At 45.4% G+C, this 23,317-nt stretch overlaps 1 protein-coding gene across 1 annotated transcript in view; it reads right to left on the bottom strand.

Annotated features, from left to right (window-relative positions):
• The window catches only part of LOC135369003 (WD repeat-containing protein 47-like), a 38,589-nt gene extending 15,366 nt beyond the window's left edge, over positions 1-23,223 (bottom strand). Inside the window, exons 1-5 of the mRNA XM_064602593.1 lie at positions 23,044-23,223; positions 21,433-21,690; positions 19,897-20,140; positions 17,352-18,277; positions 15,503-15,629 (exon numbers count right to left, since the gene is read on the bottom strand). Coding sequence (XP_064458663.1) covers positions 15,503-15,629; positions 17,352-18,277; positions 19,897-20,140; positions 21,433-21,674 — 1,539 coding nt within the window. The 5' untranslated portion in view covers positions 21,675-21,690; positions 23,044-23,223. The remainder of the gene's footprint in view (positions 1-15,502; positions 15,630-17,351; positions 18,278-19,896; positions 20,141-21,432; positions 21,691-23,043) is intronic.
• Positions 23,224-23,317: the final 94 nt, after the last annotated feature.

Raw genomic sequence — 23,317 nt, 5'->3', positions numbered from 1 at the left:
GGGTAAAAAAGCGACCTTTACTTGGCAAATTTCCGAGTTCAGTTCGCAAATATTTACATAATTAAACTTGGAGTACATGCCATTCACATTAGGAGGTGGCAAAAACCTAATAATAAGAAATGCTCTTTACCGCATGATTCTAGGTGGCGTAGTTTTTTTATTATAATTCAATGACACGTTTTCTGGGACACCCTGTATAAATGAATGTGCTGTCGATATCAGAAGCAGAGAAACTAACGGCCGTATTCTTAGACGGTCCTCTACTCGCCCTCAACTCGAGCTCCTCTTCGAGGTCGGTTTTCGACTTCGACTGCAAACGCTCCTCCTGGCAGAGGATATCCACCATGCTTCCTTGGATTATCAGCATGAACAGCCTATGCCTCCTTGAGGAGTCGTAACCGAGTGCAGAGGCTAGTGTCGTTTAAGAATACCGCCATAAGAAACAAATACTATGGAGTGCTATGAGATGTGGACAAGAGCTCTTCACGATGCTTGCTGGAGTGGTTAGTCAACTTTATCATTAATCAAGAAGGGTGGGTTCTTCTCCCGCCAGTGTCTGGCTTCTTAGAAAGCCGCCTTAATTGTCACGTGATACGCACGTACTACGGAGTGTTGGGGATTTGAAATCTCGGATTGGATTTCAACACAGATTTCAATCCACAAAAGACGATGGCAGATTTGATTTGGATTTGATTGGCGGCTTCATTATGAGCAGGATTTGTATTGACTGAATCACACTTTTGCTCAGGGATTTGGATTTGGATTAAATTCCTCCCGCAAAGTGGGACTTAGTGACCTCGGCCATAGTTAGACATGGAATTCAGCGTCTATGCATGAGCGACGTGCATTCTTGCGAGACTGCATCGTAACGCTTGCTCCGGCTCTGGCAGCCTCTAATGTAATGCGGACAGTATAAATCCAATATACTTCATTATTCTGGTAAGTAAGCCACTGAGAAAACCTCGGCGACTCTTCATAGGAGAAAAGGTTGTTCTTCGGTAAAAAAGAAAATAAAAACGCTAGGCTCTATCTTATCCTTTTAACTCTCCACCAATCTCTGCAGTGATGTACCATTATGCTGCTCTCTCATCTCTTTATTCACACTGCTTTTTGCATTCGTTCGTACGTACCGCACAGCAAGAAATGTATCACGTGACATGTGTACCCTACCAAGACAAGGAAGTAATAAGCACGGTGTTTCACGCATCATGATGTTTCGCAATCAAGTTCCCATTTCGTTTTGCAGCAGTTTATACTCATGGACCTCCACTAAAGTACATAAATGTGTTCCATGTTTCGCCTTTGTTCCTTAGTTACGCAGCTGTTAAGAATTCGGTATTCTGTGTAAAAATCCGAGCTTTGAAAACGGCAGTCGATTCTGCATGAAACCATTCCACAGCCGTTTAGCAGTGTTAGTTCCTCTTCCGGATTTGTGATGGATTTGAAAAATCCGGATTTAAAAAGGGATTTGATTTGGCGTGCTGAAAATAAATCTGGATTTAAAGTGATTTGAATTATTCGAATAAATTAAAATCCGGACTTGATTTGGTTCCGCGTCTTTTGCAAAATGCGGATCTGATTTAAATCCGTCTTGTTTCTTTAAATCTCCATCACTGATATGGAGCATGAAAAGGTGCCGCTAAAGACCTGCGACCAAGGTCTAACGCATAACGTCAACCCAGAGCATATACCACATCCCGGAAGAGATTTCACCGTCAAAGGTACATCACATCGCCGCCAGCCCCAAAGACAAACACTTGCATCAACAACAGGAAGTCAGTGGAGCACGACTCAAGGCCTAATCGTGCCTTCATGTACTTTGCGCAGGGTGCGCTAGATGTCGCCACGCGACTTTCTTCTGCGTCGTCTGCTAACTGTCGTCTGCGTTTGTTTACGCGAGGAAGTAACCGAGTGATATGCAGTTGCATTGTGTTTAGGGGATGTTGATGCTGTGGGTGTGTGATGAGTGCGTGGGGTTCCGTCCGAAAGGCTGTCACGATTAAGTCGAGTGTTTATTGTTTGACGAGCTAGAGCGCTGGAAAGCTGTTGCGTTATCTCACGGCAACGTGACTGAAGGGCCCAGAATAGTATCACGTTTGAATTCATATAGATGCCTGTTTTTTCCTTCACCTATACATGGTGTCTCAGAAGTATCACACTTATAATGAAATGGAAATGGCTGATAAAGCGTCCTCGTGAGTTACAATACATTACATATTGGAGCCGGGTCAGTCGGACTCCCAAAATTGCTTGATAGTTCAGTTACTCCCCGATAAATCGTGAAAAGAGCGGGGAGCAAAGCGCCACAGTTCCAGCTCTTCAACGTTTTTTTTTTTTTTCATTCATTTTCGTTCCATACCAGATATGGTACTTTTTATATGACAGGGCGCGCCATTAGACAAAGGAGTGCCAGACAATAGGTGAAAGAAAGACAGATAATGAAAAGCATTCACACAAGCTATATATACACATCATTAACAAAGAGTAGAAGTAAGCGGATGTAAAATGTAGCACAGTCTAATCAAGTATGCTGTAACAACATTTCATCTAAACGCAACCAAATCGTGAATTTTCGCGAACGTCTTAGAAAATTATGTACTCCGTTCTCCGGTTATTAGTAGAGTATAGTTACGTCCGCTACTTAACTGCCACTAATACTCCTATACGTGAAAGTGTAGTTACAAAAGAGGAATGGAATTGGTATCATAAATTACATTTCATCACCCAGGGTCACCCTCTTTAACTTTGTTATGAAAGCACACACTCTGGAGCCCACGCAGATCGTGGGCACACACACGCGGCGACGCCCACCGGCCAGTCCGTTTACGGCCGTCAAACAAGTGCCTTTTAAGGTACGTACTTTTTTTTTCTATTTAGATGTCTACACAGCCGTCGTTTGATAAACCAGCATCTCAGTTGCTCGCTGGCAGCGCTAATAGTTTTGCGTTTATGACTATAGGAACTGAAATGTCCATAACTATATATGACTATAGGAACTGAAATGTCCACAGACGCGTGGCATGTTAAAATGATCGCAGTGCCTTAATAAAATGCAATTAATAAAACGCTATTACTACTATTAATAGCGTTTTATTAATTGCGTGCCCCTGCATACCATACAACGACATGCTCTTTTGGGGGGCATCTTGTACCGCAGTACCTACTATGTATAGCCGTACTGAGCCACTGCGATCATTTTAAGAACATGCCACGCGTCCGTGGACATTTTAAGTTTGTATAGTCATAAACGCAAAACGATAAGCGCTGCCAGCCAGCAACTGAGATGCTGGCTTAGCAAACGTGCTTCACGCCGCGAGACAATTATGCCCCTTAGCGGCGTCGCAGCGCCATCTGAGGATCTGTCCGTGAACTGAGGAGTTGTAAGTCCGTCCGTAACAGTTGTGGAGAAAGAGAGAGAAGGTAGAAGGAGTTACAAATGGCACAAGAAACGAGAGCAGTGCTTTACGCTCGCGCAGCGTTGATGACTAGCTCGTTCACGAAGCACTATACCGAACATTTCTTATTGAGGAAAGTAAGAAAAAAATCGTGCCGAACTCGCATTCCCAAGATAGACAATTTTTCTAACCTCCCAGAAATGTTGGTAATCTTTTCCGGCAAGCGGCGACAGCGGCCTTCCAGTTGGAGACGGCGTCCTTGCCGGTGGGACGACACGGTAGATGGGGCTCTGCGCGCGGGTACCCGAACTTCCGGGACTCATAGGTCGTGGACTCGAACCTCGCAGATCGCCTCGGAGGCGACGACGTTCCACGTCCAGGATGGTCTCGATCTTCTTGCGTGCGCGGCGGTTATCCATAATTAACGGGTCTTTTACCGAACCCTCTGGTCTTCGAGTCAAGTCGTTGGAACGTATAGAGTCAATATGACACTTCCTGGATGAAATAAAATCCACGCCGAACCGAACTTAAAAAGACTGGGTTCTGACTAAAGCACAGCGAGCAAGACACATAACGTTGTTGTCGTCGTCACGGCACTCCTGGCGCACTGTTACCTTTGCGTCGAACGATGGTCCCAACGCCACAGCTGCCTCAACGTGCACTAGTCTTCGAGGTTCAACAAAGAAAACGTTCTTGACGGTTCAAAGTGACCGTCTTCACTCTTTCGTATCACCGTCACCAGAGGGCAACGTCCATCAACGACACAAAACCTTCACAAGCACCTCTTTTCAACTCCTCGACACCTTTGCTTACAGATACCTCCGACGAGAACGTCGTCTCGCGTGGAAACAAAGCGGTCACAGAATTGCCACAGCACGTTTGGCTAGAGCGAGTGTTGTGTGTGTGTGTGCATTGGCGACCCGAGTAAGGAGACGCAGGCCTTGGTGGCAACCCACATGGGGGCTTGACGTGGGCGCATTCCTTGCCTTTCACGGTACACTGTGACGCTCCGCAGGAGAACCGGACCGTGGCGTCATAAATATATGCGAGTTTCATAGGTCGCGCGTTGGGAAAACGTGTTTACGTGTCGCAATATAGCGGACGCTGCATATATATATATGACCGCATTTATACTATATGGGCTACATGTACCTTCGATAACAGTGAAAGGGGCGCGGACGAGCTGGTTCATAATGGCAATTTGTTCTTATTGATTGATTGTTGTTGTATTGTTGATTCGTTATAGATTGTCAATTTTGGTGTCAGAGTTTTCTTTGCTGACTGATGCACCGAGGTGTTGCACGGAGACGTGCACTAGTCAAGCAGTCTTGCACTGCTTTTTGGCCACCTCCACGCATTTTGTCTTGGGTATTAAATATGAATAAATGAGAAATGAAATTAAATGAAATGAGGAGACAGGGGAAAATTAACACACAAAAATTGCTCAGACACAGCAGACGTCGTCATTGCCTTAATGTACTTTATTATTGGAGGCTTGATAAGACATTATGGGTGAGGTAATGCGTGCCAAATGCATCTTCCGCTGCAACAGCCATTCGAAGTCCCCGAACTCGAAATTCACGAAATTCTCGAAATAAGGAAAATCAAGCAGAATGCTCAATTGCTTCGTATGACGATATACCGTGTTTAGAAACACATCACTATTTAACCACTCAATTTAACGGGGTTTCGATGTCTGTCCAAGACGTACTATAGAGAACGTAGGCCACATTTCAGCAGCCGTTAGGCTTAGCAGGGCGGACACGACGGAACAACACGTTGATTTATTAATAGGTTAGTCCAAGTTCGGTGTTTGCATTTGTATGTCCAGGACTCCAGGTCAGTCTTAAGTTCGCTGTTGGCAGCTTCCCGCGCGCGACTGTGCATTTTATAGTTAGATAATGTTTATTTGCGGTAGTTTATTTTGCAACAGGGATTTCGATCACTTTATTTCGAGGTACGATTAAGTGCTTCAACGTTCTAACCGTGTTTCCTATAGGGACGTCGAGGCGTTTGTCCCCAGATTAGCGACGGTGTCTCCAGCTATTTCTTATTATCGATACGCGAACCGTCAACTTACGTTGCAAACATATTTAGTTTTTTGTTTATCCCGTGTCAACACACGGTTAAATATGCTTCGTGCCCGATGTTTCTGCGGATAAATATAGTCTGTTGAACTGCGATATGTAATTCGGAGACGCCTTCTCTCCATCTGTCTATGTCTGACGCCAGTCATATGGCCACAGTCGCTTCGCGGCGCTAACACTGATTTTTTTAATAAAAAAACGCCTTTTCTTCTCTAATATTTATGTGTGTGTTTTTTTAGCATTCTTCCTTTGCATCGTTTAAGGTATTTTTCTTCGTATATTATTCGAGCATATCAACGCCCGACCCGATTTTTTTGAAAATAAACTCCGCTACTGAAGATATGTGTGCTACTTTATATAAACCGCATAAATACACACTGCTTCGTTTCACGGCTCATATATACAGTATAACGATTCATCGTGTCAATAATAGCCCCTTTCAACAGCTGATACACACAGAGAAGAACCTTGGCCCCGTCGGCCCACTTTTTCGAGCACACTCCAACCACTCGGTTAGCGAAGCACTTTTTCTTCGTTTCTTTTTCTTTCTTTTTTTTTTCCCCCAAAGATCTTTTTTGCCAACAGCGCGCGAGCGAGCGGTTTCGCCGTGGGACACAATCGAGCTCCGTCACGCCTATGCCTAAACGGGCAGCAAGTGCAAAGTACTCGCTCGTGCTTTCTTGACGCACATCGCGGAGCTTTTGTCAGCCATTTCCCTCAAAGACGGGGTGGAATCACCTGATTCCGCGAGATATCGCAGCTTCGCCGAACCACATCCGAGAGCCATCATCCAGCGTCAGCGATATGCGCAGGTGATAAGAATATGGCACTCTTAAAGACTAGGTGGAGTACCCGACCATTACAGACTGACAACAATGGGATGCAGTAGGCCACAAACTGAGAGAGCACAGGCTGATGGCATTAAATGGCTGATTATATATATATATAGGGCCTGAATTTTTAGGGTTAAACCCGTATCCGCCCGATATTTACCCCCCGAACAAAATCTGTAAAACTCGGGTTTAACCCGAACCTACCCGAAAACATCCGGGTCGCGTGGCACACTCATAAGTGTGCATTAAGATAAAGTTTGATAACATCGCTAAACATTAGTTCCATGTTAAGACAAATTTTTATTAAACAAAAAAAAAAAATCACCCGAATACACCCGAATTCCTGACGACAGGATATGCTGTCACAGGATTTAACCCGAATACACCCGAATTTTCGAATGAAAAATATCACCCGAATTTGGCCAAAAATAAAACCCGAAAAAGTCCCCTAGGCCTAGTCCCGAAAAGGCCCTATATATATATATATATATATATATATATATAGATACTCATTGAACGATGCGACAGCACCAGAGGACACGTGTTTCGCCGTGTTTGCGGCTCGTCGGCCCTGGGTAGCTGCGCATCGTTCGGGATTGGCAAACCAGGGGTCACTCAGCGAGTGATATACACCTGGGAGGGTGACTGAGCACTCCTCAATGCCACAGTGCAAGCCAGTGAATTATAAAAAGGGGGGAAAAGCCATTAAAAAAAATAATAAGTAAATGATGCTAGACGTGTTTGAAATTCAAACTTACAGATTAAAATGGCTTCTATGGCTGCACGTAGAGAAACAGATACTCATTGAACGATGCGACAGCACCAGAGGACACGTGTTTCGCCGTGTTTGCGGCTCGTCGGCCCTGGGTAGCTGCGCATCGTTCGGGATTGGCAAACCAGGGGTCACTCAGCGAGTGATATACACCTGGGAGGGTGACTGAGCACTCCTCAATGCCACAGTGCAAGCCAGTGAATTATAAAAAGGGGGGAAAAGCCATTAAAAAAAAATAATAAGTAAATGATGCTAGACGTGTTTGAAATTCAAACTTACAGATTAAAATGGCTTCTATGGCTGCACGTAGAGAAACAGATACTCATTGAACGATGCGACAGCACCAGAGGACACGTGTTTCGCCGTGTTTGCGGCTCGTCGGCCCTGGGTAGCTGCGCATCGTTCGGGATTGGCAAACCAGGGGTCACTCAGCGAGTGATGTACACCTGGGAGGGTGACTGAGCACTCCTCAATGCCACAGTGCAAGCCAGTGAATTATAAAAAGGGGGGAAAAGCCATTAAAAAAATAATAAGTAAATGATGCTAGACGTGTTTGAAATTCAAACTTACAGATTAAAATGGCTTCTATGGCTGCACGTAGAGAAACAGATACTCATTGAACGATGCGACAGCACCAGAGGACACGTGTTTCGCCGTGTTTGCGGCTCGTCGGCCCTGGGTAGCTGCGCATCGTTCGGGATTGGCAAACCAGGGGTCACTCAGCGAGTGATATACACCTGGGAGGGTGACTGAGCACTCCTCAATGCCACAGTGCAAGCCAGTGAATTATAAAAAGGGGGGAAAAGCCATTAAAAAAAATAATAAGTAAATGATGCTAGACGTGTTTGAAATTCAAACTTACAGATTAAAATGGCTTCTATGGCTGCACGTAGAGAAACAGATACTCATTGAACGATGCGACAGCACCAGAGGACACGTGTTTCGCCGTGTTTGCGGCTCGTCGGCCCTGGGTAGCTGCGCATCGTTCGGGATTGGCAAACCAGGGGTCACTCAGCGAGTGATATACACCTGGGAGGGTGACTGAGCACTCCTCAATGCCACAGTGCAAGCCAGTGAATTATAAAAAGGGGGGAAAAGCCATTAAAAAAAATAATAAGTAAATGATGCTAGACGTGTTTGAAATTCAAACTTACAGATTAAAATGGCTTCTATGGCTGCACGTAGAGAAACAGATACTCATTGAACGATGCGACAGCACCAGAGGACACGTGTTTCGCCGTGTTTGCGGCTCGTCGGCCCTGGGTAGCTGCGCATCGTTCGGGATTGGCAAACCAGGGGTCACTCAGCGAGTGATATACACCTGGGAGGGTGACTGAGCACTCCTCAATGCCACAGTGCAAGCCAGTGAATTATAAAAAGGGGGGAAAAGCCATTAAAAAAAATAATAAGTAAATGATGCTAGACGTGTTTGAAATTCAAACTTACAGATTAAAATGGCTTCTATGGCTGCACGTAGAGAAACAGATACTCATTGAACGATGCGACAGCACCAGAGGACACGTGTTTCGCCGTGTTTGCGGCTCGTCGGCCCTGGGTAGCTGCGCATCGTTCGGGATTGGCAAACCAGGGGTCACTCAGCGAGTGATATACACCTGGGAGGGTGACTGAGCACTCCTCAATGCCACAGTGCAAGCCAGTGAATTATAAAAAGGGGGGAAAAGCCATTAAAAAAAATAATAAGTAAATGATGCTAGACGTGTTTGAAATTCAAACTTACAGATTAAAATGGCTTCTATGGCTGCACGTAGAGAAACAGATACTCATTGAACGATGCGACAGCACCAGAGGACACGTGTTTCGCCGTGTTTGCGGCTCGTCGGCCCTGGGTAGCTGCGCATCGTTCGGGATTGGCAAACCAGGGGTCACTCAGCGAGTGATATACACCTGGGAGGGTGACTGAGCACTCCTCAATGCCACAGTGCAAGCCAGTGAATTATAAAAAGGGGGGAAAAAAACGGCGAAACACGTGTCCTCTGGTGCTGTCGCATCGTTCAATGAGTATCTGTTTCTCTACGTGCAGCCATAGAAGCCATTTTAATCTGTAAGTTTGAATTTCAAACACGTCTAGCATCATTTACTTATTATTTTTTTTAATGGCTTTTCCCCCCTTTTTATAATTCACTGGCTTGCACTGTGGCATTGAGGAGTGCTCAGTCACCCTCCCAGGTGTATATCACTCGCTGAGTGACCCCTGGTTTGCCAATCCCGAACGATGCGCAGCTACCCAGGGCCGACGAGCCGCAAACACGGCGAAACACGTGTCCTCTGGTGCTGTCGCATCGTTCAATGAGTATCTGTTTCTCTACGTGCAGCCATAGAAGCCATTTTAATCTGTAAGTTTGAATTTCAAACACGTCTAGCATCATTTACTTATTATTTTTTTTAATGGCTTTTCCCCCCTTTTTATATATATATATATATATATATATATAGCGTGTTGGGTGCTATTTTTAACGTTTACGACTTCCCGAGGTAACGTACGGGACTTGAAATGAAACGAAAACTAATTAAATAGCTTATGGGGTGCTACACTGTATGTTGCAGGAAGTAATATACGCCTAAAGTGCACGTAAAAATCGTCAAATTTTGGTCCATTCCTTGCAAACGCTTCTTTTCTACCAATAAAATATCACCCGAGTGTTTTTTTATCCCGATTTCGCAGCAGAAAGCACACATTTCGTGTGAAACCCATAACTATATACTCAAGAGCACGATGTGGAACAGATGAAGGAAGAACAAACAGGACATGTATACTTGGCTGGAACGTCGTGAGTTACACCGAATTTCACTGGCAGCATATCTAAACGTATTGCGCAGTTCCCTTTCAAGAGTAAGCCTCATAGAATGACAATCTTCAAGGAGGAAGACAATTTTAAAAGCTGCCATAGTTTCAAAGAGGATGTCACTACTAAGTGGACACGATACGCTTCTTGCGTTGAAGGCGTTGTGGTGCGGCGTTGTTTTCTTGTATTACCCTTGTGTGCTCTGCCTATGCGGAAGTGCAGGGCGCCTGTTTCTTTGCAGTGTATATAAATTGGGTCTCTTATACTCTCTCCCCTTCGGCTCGCGTGGTAAACTGAATTAGAGCAGTGTACAGTCCCTGCTGGCCCGCAAGCACGCAGTTGTTCCGTCTCAGTGTATACGATCGAGTCGTATACTTCGAGGGTTTCTCTCGGGCCTTGTTAATTTTCAACATCCATATACGGAGGAGGAAGGAACGAACTTTGTCTTCCAGTTGAAACGCCCAATATGCATTGAGAGACAAATATAGCATTAGTTTTCCTGGCTCCGTCACAGCTGTAACCAATGTGACGTCTCTGTTGCCACGCTCAGTAGTGCGCTAGGTCTATTAGACCTCTACCTGTTTGTAAACAAATGACGTCATAATGTTCGACAGCGCCACGAGTTTGGTAGAGCTGAACTACGTTCAAAGCTAGTGGCGAAGAAGGTCGCGCCTGAAAGCCACGGTCTTGAGGGGATTACGATGGTCTCTGAAAGGGACGGACCTGTGGAACCCGAGTTTTCCCCTTCCGATCTGTTTCGGTTTCGGTCTGTCTACCAACGTCATGATGACGTTTGTCGGGTACAGGTTTATCACGAAGAAGAGCTCAGAACGTCCTTTGAGAGCCAAAAAAAAAAAAAAAAAACATGAACCTCTAATGGTGCTAAGTCGAGAGAATAAACGGGGTGCGCATGAGACATTCACTTCAGGGATCTTGGATGGTTGTGACCGCTCCCGTGCTGAATAATACAGCATTAATTAACAACACTCGACGTTTTCGGCTCAGGTCTCGTTGCAGGTTCCATTTGAGTATGTAGGACCACAACTTGTTTCGCTGGTGACTGTTTTGCATTCACCATGCTATAGTGCTCAAGTGTGCAGCCCTGATAGTCCCGGAACAAGGTGAACACAAATATTTCCAGTCGAAGGTTGTGTCCGAAATTTCTCGCTAACGTCAACACTTTCCGAATCCCCGAAAACAAAATCCGGAAACTCTGAGCACTCGTGCGTAAGTAGCGACCATTTCGTACCTATAGAGTTACGTCAACACGAACACATCATCTATAGAACAGTTGCACGAGAGGGTATGCAAATTCCGATAGACTCTTCGCATCACGAAGCGAAGCTAATATTGATTGATTGATTGATTGATGTGTTTAATGGCACAAAGGCAACAAAGGCCATAGAGCGCCAAAACCATGGCGAAGCTAATATGAAAGTCAAAGAAGAACACGTGTTGGTCACGCACCGCATACGTTTCAGGTCATTATCGCCCAGCTCGCTTTTTGTATACATCCTCGTTATACACTTACAAACTTAGAGGGGATACTCTGTCTGTTTAATTACGCCGCGAAGCGATTTTTTTTTTTTTTTTTTACTGAGCGTTGGGGTCGCGAAACTGAAATGTAAAGTCAGGTGCAGACCGATCTGGACCAAAATCGATCGGTGACCACATCGATGAATCCTTAAAAAGTCCCCTCTCCAAAAGCGCCAGAGCCTACTGTAAACTGAAAAACACCCTTATGGGTGTAAATGGCTTGTCCTATAACTCGCACCACTTTTTACACCGTATGGTCTGGAACAGCCCTTTTTAGAGGGTGTATTCTGTGTAAAACACCCTTTGAAAAGGTGTTTTTCCTTGAAAACGCCGTCTTTTGCACCCTCTATACAACCTTTTAGGAGGGTGTTTAACAATCTTACACCCTCCTAAAAAGGTGTATAAAGGGTGCAAAAGAAGGCATTTTCAAGGAAAAGCACTCTTTTAAAGGGTGTTTTACAGAGAATACACCCTCTCAAAAAGGCTGTTCCAGACCATACGGTGTAAAAAATGGTGCGAGTTACGGGACAAGCCATTTACACCCATAAGGGTGTGTTTTCATTTTATAGTGATAACTGTTGCGGCCTACAAGATGACCAAATAATGACAAAATGTTGAGAGCAGAACTTCTTGAGACAGCTGGCAATCCTCTTCAGCTAACCATATAGTACATTCACCTCATGAGCCTCGGACCGCGGTAATGTACACGTGCTGTTGCATGCGTCACGAACCGAAAACATACTCATAATCATAAGGATGCCGCGCCACCACGATCTCAGCCATATACGCTCTTGCATAAATACATAATATGTACTGCATTACCATTAGCTGTACGTATACTCCCCGTCGCGATACTCTCGCTGCGTATGCCATTAACTGCCATAATAAAAACGCAACTTCAGAAAGACCACAAGCATTAAAAAAAAGAAAAAAACTGCCCAGACTCACACAATGGTGCTTGACTGCATTTTCTTCGACGGGCTGCAAGTGTCGCATGTCAGTCCGTTTCCCTTCTCCAATGCCGTCTTTGATCCACGCCAGGGTATGTGCTCTCATCTGGGATGCTGCTTGGGCTTTGCGGCACCACAAGTACAGTTTTCGATGCATGTTTCCTCGAAGACAACTTGCCCAACTGTCAAATCACCTCCAAGTGACACTTTTAAGCAGCGTATCCCATACAGTCTCGCTTTGCGTGATCTATACGTCCGCCATGTCTTAAAAGACGCTACTGTTTTCACGAGAGGCCAGTGATGTTCTCCGAAAAGACGGCGGCGTTACCAGCACGAAAAAAAAAATGCGCAAAAGAAAATCGCAACGCGGATTCACCGGCAGAGTTGGCTGTCTTCATCAATCAGGTCTCCAATCGATCAAGATACCTTGCAGAGTGAGTGCAGGACTAGTTCAAGGTCTTCAAGTGGCTGACGGATCTGCTGACAGTAAACCACATAACATCCCGACAGACGCAGAAGGGCGTTGACGTCGCTCAGATGACTCGAAGAAGTCTGACGTCAAGAAGGCTTCTTCTTACAGAAGCTGGGGGGCTCAGATGCCTCGCAGGGCGACGACTCGTCAAGTCGAAGATTCAGGTCTTGAGAGTGATCTTTCGTGCACTTGTGATCCAAGTTCCAATCAAACAAGGAGTTGTTCAGCATCTCAGAGAGTGACGCTGAAGAGGCATCTTAGAACAGAAGTCGCAGGCACGTACACCATCAATCTTTTTGGCAGGTTGTCAAGTCCTAGACGTTCGAAGCGATCTCTCTTGCACCAGTGATCTAAGTTCCAGTCAGACCAAGGATTCGTGTAGAAGGCAACGACATTTTACCACCAACAAGAATGCATCTAACTGCACCTCGCGAAGGTAGACGTCACCCTAGGACTGCCCTATGTATTGGACAGCGAAACACCGCGAGAAGAGCTCAAGGGACGCACTCTGCCATCAACCACTATCAACGGAACCGCTGAAGAGAGCGCAGGCCGTCTACTAACGCGCACGAAACGCTTTCGACTTTACCTATTCCCGCATGGGCGCCTTTCTAGTGCTGTTCTTTGCTATAGCAATGGGTGAGGAGGAGATCCTTTCCATTTCTTTAGCCGAGTTCCTGGTGAGATCTCTCAAAGGAATCAAAGTGCTCTCAAAAGAAGCTGTCACACAAAACGGATTGCGCGCGCCGTGACCTGCACGAAAACTACAGAACGCAGAAAGGAAAGAACGTGCACAAAACCTGCGCGGGATTATAATTCATAATTAACCGCGGGAGGGTATATACGGCAGAATGTTTCCGAATCCAGAGCAACAGGGAAAAAAATGTTGGGTGTGATGTCGATTTTTGATAAGTTCGTATACTTGGCGTTTTGTAGCACATCGCTTCCTTATGTACGGAGCGCAGATCGCTGCTATACAGGGTGAGTAGTCGTGCTACGTGATTCGAACCTTTATTGACTTCGGGCACAATATTTATAGTTTTTAGTTCTTCACATTGTTAGAGACTGTTTGGGCTGCGATGGTTCGAGTTCTGGAAAAAGTGTACGGTTCGTCCGTGTAGTAATAGATAGTTTTAGTACATCGTACGCTATCGCACGAGGGGGATAGCGCTGGCAGTTCTGCGCACGCGCAAAACAGAAAAGAGAGCTTCACGCATTGCGCAGAACGACCACGCTATCCCTTAGGTACGCAAAGGCAATAGCGTACGATGTACTAAAACTCACTATTGTCACCCACAGCTATTCACGTTGCTCATTTTTGCTTTGACAGCTTTCTTTATCGTATCGTATCGTATCGTATCGTATCGTTTTCGTTGAGTGATTACGATATACGTAGTGTTCCGTGTTTTCGGTTTTTATTTATGGGCGAATTCGGGGTATGTTTTTCGATGTTCATTGATTTTCACGAAATCGGCGTTTTTTTTTAAATGTTTTTCGTGCTTATGTTAACGGCTTATCGTGTATTCGGAACAGTTATCGTAAACACCTTCGCATCTACTAAAAATCCCTAATAGCACGTTTTAGCCGATCGAAAGCGCACAACGGAAACGGTAAAATAAGCTGTCAAATCCAAGTTCCGGAATATGTCGGCCACTTCAATGAAATTGCGCGATTGGCTTATCAACGCCTCGGAACTGTTATCGTTAGCACTGGTTCAACCTACACAAACACCCTGATCATCATGATAAGAGAAGCCCCATATACTGAAAAAATATATCCTCGTTGGACGCCTTTATCGTGCTTTTCTACGCAATACACCGGGTTGGAAGTTTCGGCAGTCGGTGATTCGGCGACAATAAACTTTGCGATTATATTTTTATAGTATACACGCGGTGTCCACGTTAGCTTATTTTGGAAAGACGATTCCCATAGCGATAAACTGCGGGGATTATAATCAATAATTTTACTGCTCGCGCGACAGGTTTTCGAGCCGAGGGAGGAAGGAAAAAGGTGCGATATTTGGTCTCGATAAATCGGTGTCGTTCGGAACGCTGTCCGTACAAGCAACGTTTTTCCTCCTGCGTAACTGAATAGGATCGTGACGCCTCATGGTTTGGTAGATAGATTTAAACGCTGTTCGCGTCGATGTGCACTTGCATTCAAAGTATTGCAACAAACGGGTACGCAATACACCGAAACTCATCCAACCGGCTTCATGGCAGGGATCTCCGTCAGTGCGGCGGCCGCGGGAGAAGTCACGTGCTTACGTGAACCAATAGGAATGGCGGAGGCTCTCGTTGGCACTGTCATCAGAGCTTTAGACCGAAGTTTATTCAATGGATCGGTGCTCGGCAACCATGAAACGTACAGAAATAATTTCCCCACTCATTACTCAGATGTACAGTACAACTCACGTATGATGTAATGAACCACATACTGTAACAGTAGAAATTTTCGCGAGTTTCGCGAGTGCTGTTTTTACCGCGAAGTTAAAATCTCTCGAAATATTCGGCAAGCGTGACTCCATCCGAATTCGCGAATTACGAAATCGACCACTTATACAGTATATCCAAATGCCAGTCCCTTTAATGCATATTTAAAGCACACAAACAATGTCGACGAAAGTGTCATACATAACTAAAATGTAACTCACTGTGTTGATGACTACCCTGGCTGCTCCTGCAGATGGTGGTGGTGGTGGTGTTGTTCGTGGTGACTGTGACTTTTGTAGACTAGATCTCGGTCCTGACTGCATACTCATATTTGTAGAATGTTGGTAGCTGAGACGGAACAGAAAACAAAGAGAAGACACATGGTCAAAACCTAAGGAGGACCTGTTTTGCAATACCAAAGACAATCACAAGCTAGAAGAGAAGAGAGAGGGAAGGAAGATGAGGAACATGAGAGGAAGGAGGAACGTGGAGGAGAGGAAGAAAAGCGATTTGAACCGCACATGGTTAAAAAGCGGTGCGCTTCGACAGGGAAATATTTCAGATGCAAGAGTTTCTCAACAGGAAGAACTGTTCTCAGCAAACAGCTATGGAAGATTCCTAGTTTCTTTAACTTACCAACACCTCTAACTTGGGCTCACTGCTCTTTAGCGAGTGACTCCCAACGCCGCTGTTGCGGTGTTAAGGCACACAAAAGAGAGCCTAGAAGCAGCTGCATTACTATACCATCTGATTAATTGTTCTACTCCACCTCAGCCTAGACTGCCTGCATGACCATCCTATGCTTCTCGCCTGACAAAGACCGTGGGCCACACACAGCTTGCAGGACTGACCATGCTCTCACTATGTCATTGAAGGCAATTTGAAACTTGCAACAGGCACAGGCTCAAACAGGCTACAAGGAACTGTCACTGAAATGCCTGTCTTTTTTTGAGGAAGCTGTTGTCAAAGAGGCTGGATCGGAACCGTGTGGGCATTGGGCAGGCATGACCCAGGATTATCAGTGCATATAAAAAACGAATTGTGCTTGGGCCAGATGCCACAATAAGGGCATGTATAGCTCCGGTCAACCTTAATAATAACACTGGAAAAAATTCGTTCTCATTTCTCAGCGCAATAACAGCCATCCTCGGGGCACTGGGGGAATGTTAAGTGAACAAAATCCTCCCGTTAAACTAACAGAATAATTTTGTTCAATTAAGATTTCCTCATGGCTCCAAGAGTTGCTGTAATGGCGCACGGGAACGAGACTACATTTTTTCCAGTGTTATTATTAAGGTTGACTGGGGCTGTACTGCACCCTACCGGAAGCTTAAAAAAAATTTTGCGTGGTATGCTACTTGTACATGCACCATTCCAGCCTAGCAACACGTTCCATCTATCTTATCTACTAGCAGGACTAACAACACAGAACGTAATCATTAGCGAAGAATTTGTGAGGCACACTGCATAAATACGGTCTGACTTTTTCGGGTTAAATGCCTTATCTGGAATCAGGAAGGGAAAAGTCACGTGCTATATTTTCAAATCTGAAACCTCGGGTAAACCCGGGTGCCATTGATGCAACTGAGTGCTATTGGGTAACTTCTTTTCTTTCTGTCCAGCATGCGACCTGTAGCTTAAAGAAGCACATAATGGCCAAACGTGCATTCCTCACGAATGATAGTCGCAAACACCACATATTGTAACATTAAATCTGCTTCGCATAATTTATTGCTGCACTCAAATAATATTTTCACCATACGTGTGCGCAGAATGCTACTAAATTGTGTATGTGATACGTGATTGGAATTCGTGAAGAAATCGAGTTTAACCTGAACTGGTCGAAACCGATTCTGGGGGAATAAGCGGGTGAGGTCGGGCGCTATGTATCAGGGGAGACATATTTAATAGTAAAAAAAGGGAAAGGTTAGCCATAGATGGGGCTTGTCATTCCCAGCCCATTCCATTCCCTATGTATAAGGTGACTAGCAACTTCATTGTAAGTTTCCTACCACAAGCCACTTGCCAACCTGCGACGACAATCAACGACGAAACTTCATCTCGACTCACCTATCGACAGAATTCAGCGACGCCCCCTGCTGCGCCGCCTCCGCGGACACGCACTTGTCCCGCGGCGTGCTGGTTATCAGCCTCACCACCTTCTCCTCCCGCGGCGGTGTCTTTGGCACGTAGTCCTCCTGGTGAAAGGACACGGTCGCTAACGCGTTGAGACGCGGCCTCAGGTCGTTCTTTAGCCTCTGGAATTCCTTCCAGAACTCCGACACTCCGTCCTTATTTCCCCCAACATCCCCAGACCCTTCCCTATTCTCCCCCTCATTCACACACTCTTCCTCGTCCTCCTCTCTCAAGAAATTCTTCGTGGCGTCTGTCCTGACGTCGATGCAGCTCGTGCTGAACGCGTCACCCGCCTCGAACAACTTGTCCACCGAAGTGTGCATCACTTTCTTTCCGGTCAGATGAAACGCACTGCCGAAGGAGCGCGTCATGGACGCCGTCAGGTCCGCCATCGAGAGCGCCATCTTTCCCGCCGCGAGCCCGCCGATGCTTCCTTCCATGCTGGCCATCATGAGGGAACGGGACATGGGCGTCCGCGGGACCGCGGAGTGGGGGAAGACCCTCGGCTTGATGGGGGTCGCGAGGATCTGCTCCGTCCACGAGGCCTCGAGGAAGGGCTTCTCCAGCTGACGCACGTCGACGTTGAGCACCGTCTGTTCGAACGGGTACGAGAAGACTTCCGGGGGAAGACACCGGAGCCAGGAGAGCAGGCTGAGGTCGGCGTCCGACCCGGAGAGGAGGTCCGTGAAGCTCAGGGTCGGAGGCGTGGACGTGGCGCGTTTCTGGCAGAAGTCCACGCAAGACTCGTAGAGGATGCCCTTGATGAGGAGCTGCATGAGGCGGTCGCCGGTGGATGCCTTTTGGACTGAGGCGGGAGACTTGACGGGTGCAGGTAGGAACTTTTCTACGAGCGGGCAGACCTTGGAGAAAAATAGCATATTTTTTAATATAATAATTTATATAAATATTTAAATAAATTCATAATAATAAATAAAAATAAATAAAATAAATAAAAATAATAAATAAAAATAAAATAAATAATAATGATAAATAAATAAAAATAATAAATAATTTAAATAAATATTTATTATAATTTAATAAGGACAAGGAGTGTATGCGTAAAGCATAGAACATTTTATGAGGCAACAATGCTGTGGGCACTGAGTTTGTACAGCTAATGGCTCAAATTATGCTCGGAGGCAACGCTTTGGACCGTTGAGTGACAGCCTGTGCCTGACTTTTGCAATGTTAGAGGCAAAGGACCTGCGCGAAAGTCAAAATTTGCGAATAATACGAAGCTGTACCGTTGACTCATTCATGGCAAACGACTGCAGATGCTGACTTTACTCTATTCAGCATATTCTAATAATTCAACCTTTTCGTGTAAGGGCGTCAATCTCTCTTCCCCCCTTGGAAGCACCTTCGGAAGCGGTAGAAGTACCAGCGGTATCGTTGGTTCCAAGAAACAGGGGGTACTGGGAACAGCTTTACACATGCCGCCTTGGGGGTGCCCTCGATACGCTGCGATCACACCTATACAAAATTCCGAAACTACGCCATGCAGGCAACTGTCAAACCGAGCCTGAAAAATCACGAATAATAAAATCTGCGAAAGCAAAACCCACAAACGTCGAGGACCTAACATAGGTGTCATGGCACTTCGCCCGATGTTGTGCTGTGTAACTGTGAAGCAGCTACTTCGAACAACGGCACAACAAATAGTGAAACTCATCAGACTATAACATCATGGCATTTGTGCTACGTTGAGAATGCCGTGGGAGTGATGAGGTGCACAAACGACCAAAATACGGATTGAGACTCCTGCTCCCCCGACGTCAGAGTATGATGCCGATGTTCGTTCACAGGCTTCAATCTTGTGAAGTACAAAAAGAAGAAAATTAATTTGCTTCTCCTCCGTACTTTTGCGTTGAGTACAAAACTGCACACCACGTAGTGAACCACATATCTCAGTGTGACAACTCCCTTAAAGAAGGAAAGAACGTGCTTCAGTGACTACCCCTTCTTTAACCCAAGCCGTTAACCTGACCATTAAAATGCACCATGCGAAGTGATCCATTCGACAGATGGATAGATGTCGTAGAATTCCATTTTAAAAATTGCAACCGTGCGCGGCAGTGGCAATCTCCGCAACTAGTCGCCCAGGTCGCTTTGATGTCATTACAGTACAGCCCAATGATTGGTTTAGTGGAACGTCGTCTCCTGGATAACTGCGAGAGAAACAAAACAAGAATGACATCACCGGTGACGTTTCTCCTCCTCTCACTCCTCATTTCACTCTGCAGCATGAGTCGAGCATGCATCGATGTTTGCCTGCATTTTTTACGATAAAAATATTGCGTACAGCGAAATTTTCTGTATTAGTTATCAAGTCAATTCATATCTTTTCATAATGCGTCACTTTCTGTGTTCCTTTTACGTATTTGGTTGTAGTTATTTGTCAAAGCAGCTGCAAGTATCCTGCTACTGCTCCTGTCAGACACCATGTTTGAGGAGGAATCTTAGGAACCCCTGCTCGTACCTCCTTAAAGCAATTGACCCGAGCGTTGCTGGGATTCCAGTGTTTGTAGTCAAGGTGGTCGCACAGGCGTGGGAATGTGAGGAGGAGGCACAGCTCGTTGTACTCCTCCTTCGATGGACTACACTGCTCCAGGGCACTGAGACAGGCAACCATATCCTCCACACCGAGGTCTGCACTCTGGAGAAGACCTGCCTCTGACCGAATGCACAGTAGTTCCAGGAACTTGTGCTTCAGAAGGATGAACCTAAAACAGAGAGCCACATTAAAAGAGAATCTTCAAAGACATTGTCGTGCCTTGGTTGTAAGATAGAGAAACTATCAAACACACCACAAAAACACAGTTAGGCAAGGTGTCCATCACGATTTGAATCGTAGATGTGAACCAGAATTGAACACTCTTAGCAATGAAAAGTCAAGTGAAAAGGTGAATGGAAAAGGTCAGTTACTGAACAGCTGTAGTTAAGCACAATGTTGGACTGAACCCAGTTGCAACGTCGATGGAAATCCAGCTTGAATGAAGTACACCCTTATGTACACAAACATTATTATTTTAACATTGCGCATATTAAATTAAACGTGTTACAGGATTAACATTACACGTAAAAGACTGCGTCACAACATGAAGCGTATTTACGCTGTGAATCTTCCAATTTGACGTTCAGTTTCCCGATTGGGTTTGATGTACAAGTTGTCTTTTCAACCATGCAAGCTGTCTCTTCAGCCCCAGGTCACTCTTTTAAGCTAAAGCCTCCAGTTGGTTGAACACTAACTTTCAAAAGATCTTTGGTCACACGTACCAAAAAAAAAAAAAAAAGATCAGAACTCAATCCATAATATTGGCACCAGTCTTAGATCACTTCTAACAGACACTTCATCATTATTTACGCTTGCATCACACCTGATTGTATTTTGTACACGGTGCTTCGCATATTTGCTTATATGCCCGTAGCTCTATACTTTTTCTTGTGTCATCCTCCTACTAAAACTGTGCATACCCAGAGATGCGAAAGCCTCGAAAAACAAAAAAAAAACTGACATTTTTTGGGAAAAAAGAGTTTTTTTCTGGTTTTTTCCTAGTCTCCGGAAAAATAGTCCAAAACTTCCAGGTGACAAAATTTTAAAAATGCAAATTTTCGTGCCTTTGATGCGTTCCAACCCGCCAACGGTGCCTTAGGTGCCTCTAATCCGCCAACAACCACCAACTTAGAGCTCCGTCTAGCCACTCCAAGCGATCGCCATCGGTTTCACATAAATGTCGGAGTTCTGGTCGGAGTGGACAGGTTGTTCCAATTACCTGTCGCTGAGTATAGACAGCAGTCTCATGGGAATGCTCTGCTCTGCATTTATGCCTAGAGGATGAACATTATTAAAGCTTCTACCTCACTGTACGCTGTGGTTCGGCTGGCAATGCTTCGACACAGCAGTAACCGCGTTTGTTTCTACTTTTTCCAATTTTTTCAAAAAAAAAAAACGAAAGAAACAGTTTTTTTTTTTGGTGATTCAAAATTTCCAGAAATTTTGCATCTCTATGCACACCTGAACTTTTTCGCATCAAACGCTTCCACGTCTTCCAGCGGCTGAACGAAGTCGAGGGCGTCGTCCCACTGTCCGTCGAGAATGAGCTGCCGGAGGAAGAGCAGGTCGTCCGAATATGCTCCGTTGATGATGCCGGACTCCCTCTCTAGCGCCAGCTGCGAGATGCTCAACTCACGGTTGGCAAGGAACTCCAGCACCAGCCGAGCCACTTCAGCCTCGTCGAGAGACAGGTGAGCTGCCATCACGCCGCTGCCTCACCTGTAAAGACGTTAAATTCAAATTTTACTACGTGACAATGACTAGTGGTACGATAATAATCTATTATGCAGCGTCTAGTCCATTCCTTTTATAAATATATATTCTGTATGTATTCATTCTCGTGAGAGGTCCACAGAAGTGGTCAGAGTAACAGAGGGTGGCACAATGAAGCGGGAGAGAGTGTGGTTGATACACGTCCTCACAGCCAAGCTCATTTTGACAATGAAAAGGTTGCTTAGAAGCAAGCGAGCTGGTGAAGTTGATGCAACACAAAGGGTTGTTGTGTCTGTCCCTTCGTGTTCCCTGGTCTCGGGGTTTTATAGTGTGCATCAACTTCATTTTGTTATGTCTTCAATGAAGTTTAAGTCAATGTTCATTGATAGCATTTCTAAGCATGTGTTTTTCTTATCAGATAACTAACACTCTAGGTGGCACTACTGGGGATGGCTCGTAAAATGCCTGCCGGAACACTTTTCCACAGAGAAGTTCTGTGCATTACGAATATTTTAATTCCTATCATTGGGGTTCCCAGGCATGATCCATGCACTCGCATTAGACAGGTGAAAAAGAGGGAAGAACATGCATCAGAAACTGTAGCTTTTTGACAATAATATATATATATATCGCGGTTGACCATTGTGTAGCACAGCACTGAAACACACGCGGGAATACTTTGTGCGGCAAAATGCATCATATTTATTCAAAGGCAGCTGGTATGGTATGCTTGGTACATTACAGGAATGTTTGAGAACGCAAACTTTGTTATCTCAATATATGTGCGCACGCTGTGTTTTCGTAGCGAACCGCGTTACATTTTAATTGGGTTGCGTCACGGAGCAATTAATTGGAGTGGTCGGCGGGTGGATGACACACAGTGCGACACACCCACCAGATGGAAGAATATTCTGCCTGACACAACAAAACTGCGTTTTTCGCAATATGATCGTGAAAAGCGGTGGGAAATCCGACTCAAACCGGAGTATTTCGGCTGCACATTGGTCCAAAAGAGTGTATATGATGGGGTGTCGGACAATTCCCGTTTTGACACTGAAGGTCAGTTGCATTCTAACGCAGACAACTGCTAGGAATCGGAAAAGGAGAACAATTGCGTGACCTCGCCGTCCATGAGTGTGTGCGTATAAGCGACAGTGCCCAGGACGTTGTGCCGTTTGTTGTTGCCATTAAACTTCACAAGGCGTTTAGCCTGGCTGAGCGTCACTAGCCTACGAATGCGATACAAGCGCACGAATGCAAACACGCAGACGACCGATGCAGACGACAAAGAACGTTAGAAACTACACCGCATCATAGGTAAACATGCATGAAAAAAAAGCGTGTTACAATGACACTTACCTCGCAAATGGCAGCTTTTCAGATCCACGTGTATTTGCCAAATGAGTGCAACTTTATTTAAGAAACACGCATAAACCACACCGACATCGTACAAGAACCAGCCTCTGCAAAGTTCTCAGAAAGGTTCATCATCCTGACCATCCTGACCAACGTCCCCGTCGGTTCGACATGTTGCGCTTTTGTCGCTCGTCGCGCCGCCTGGGGTTACGAGTGCACAAAGTGAATTCGAAACTGGAATAAGAGCAGACGACGGATTTTTTGTTAGTTGTGCAGT

Source organism: Ornithodoros turicata, chromosome 9 (assembly GCF_037126465.1).
Source record: "Ornithodoros turicata isolate Travis chromosome 9, ASM3712646v1, whole genome shotgun sequence".
Taxonomy (NCBI): Eukaryota; Metazoa; Arthropoda; class Arachnida; order Ixodida; family Argasidae; genus Ornithodoros; species Ornithodoros turicata.
This window is presented reverse-complemented; position numbering and strand designations above follow the sequence as displayed.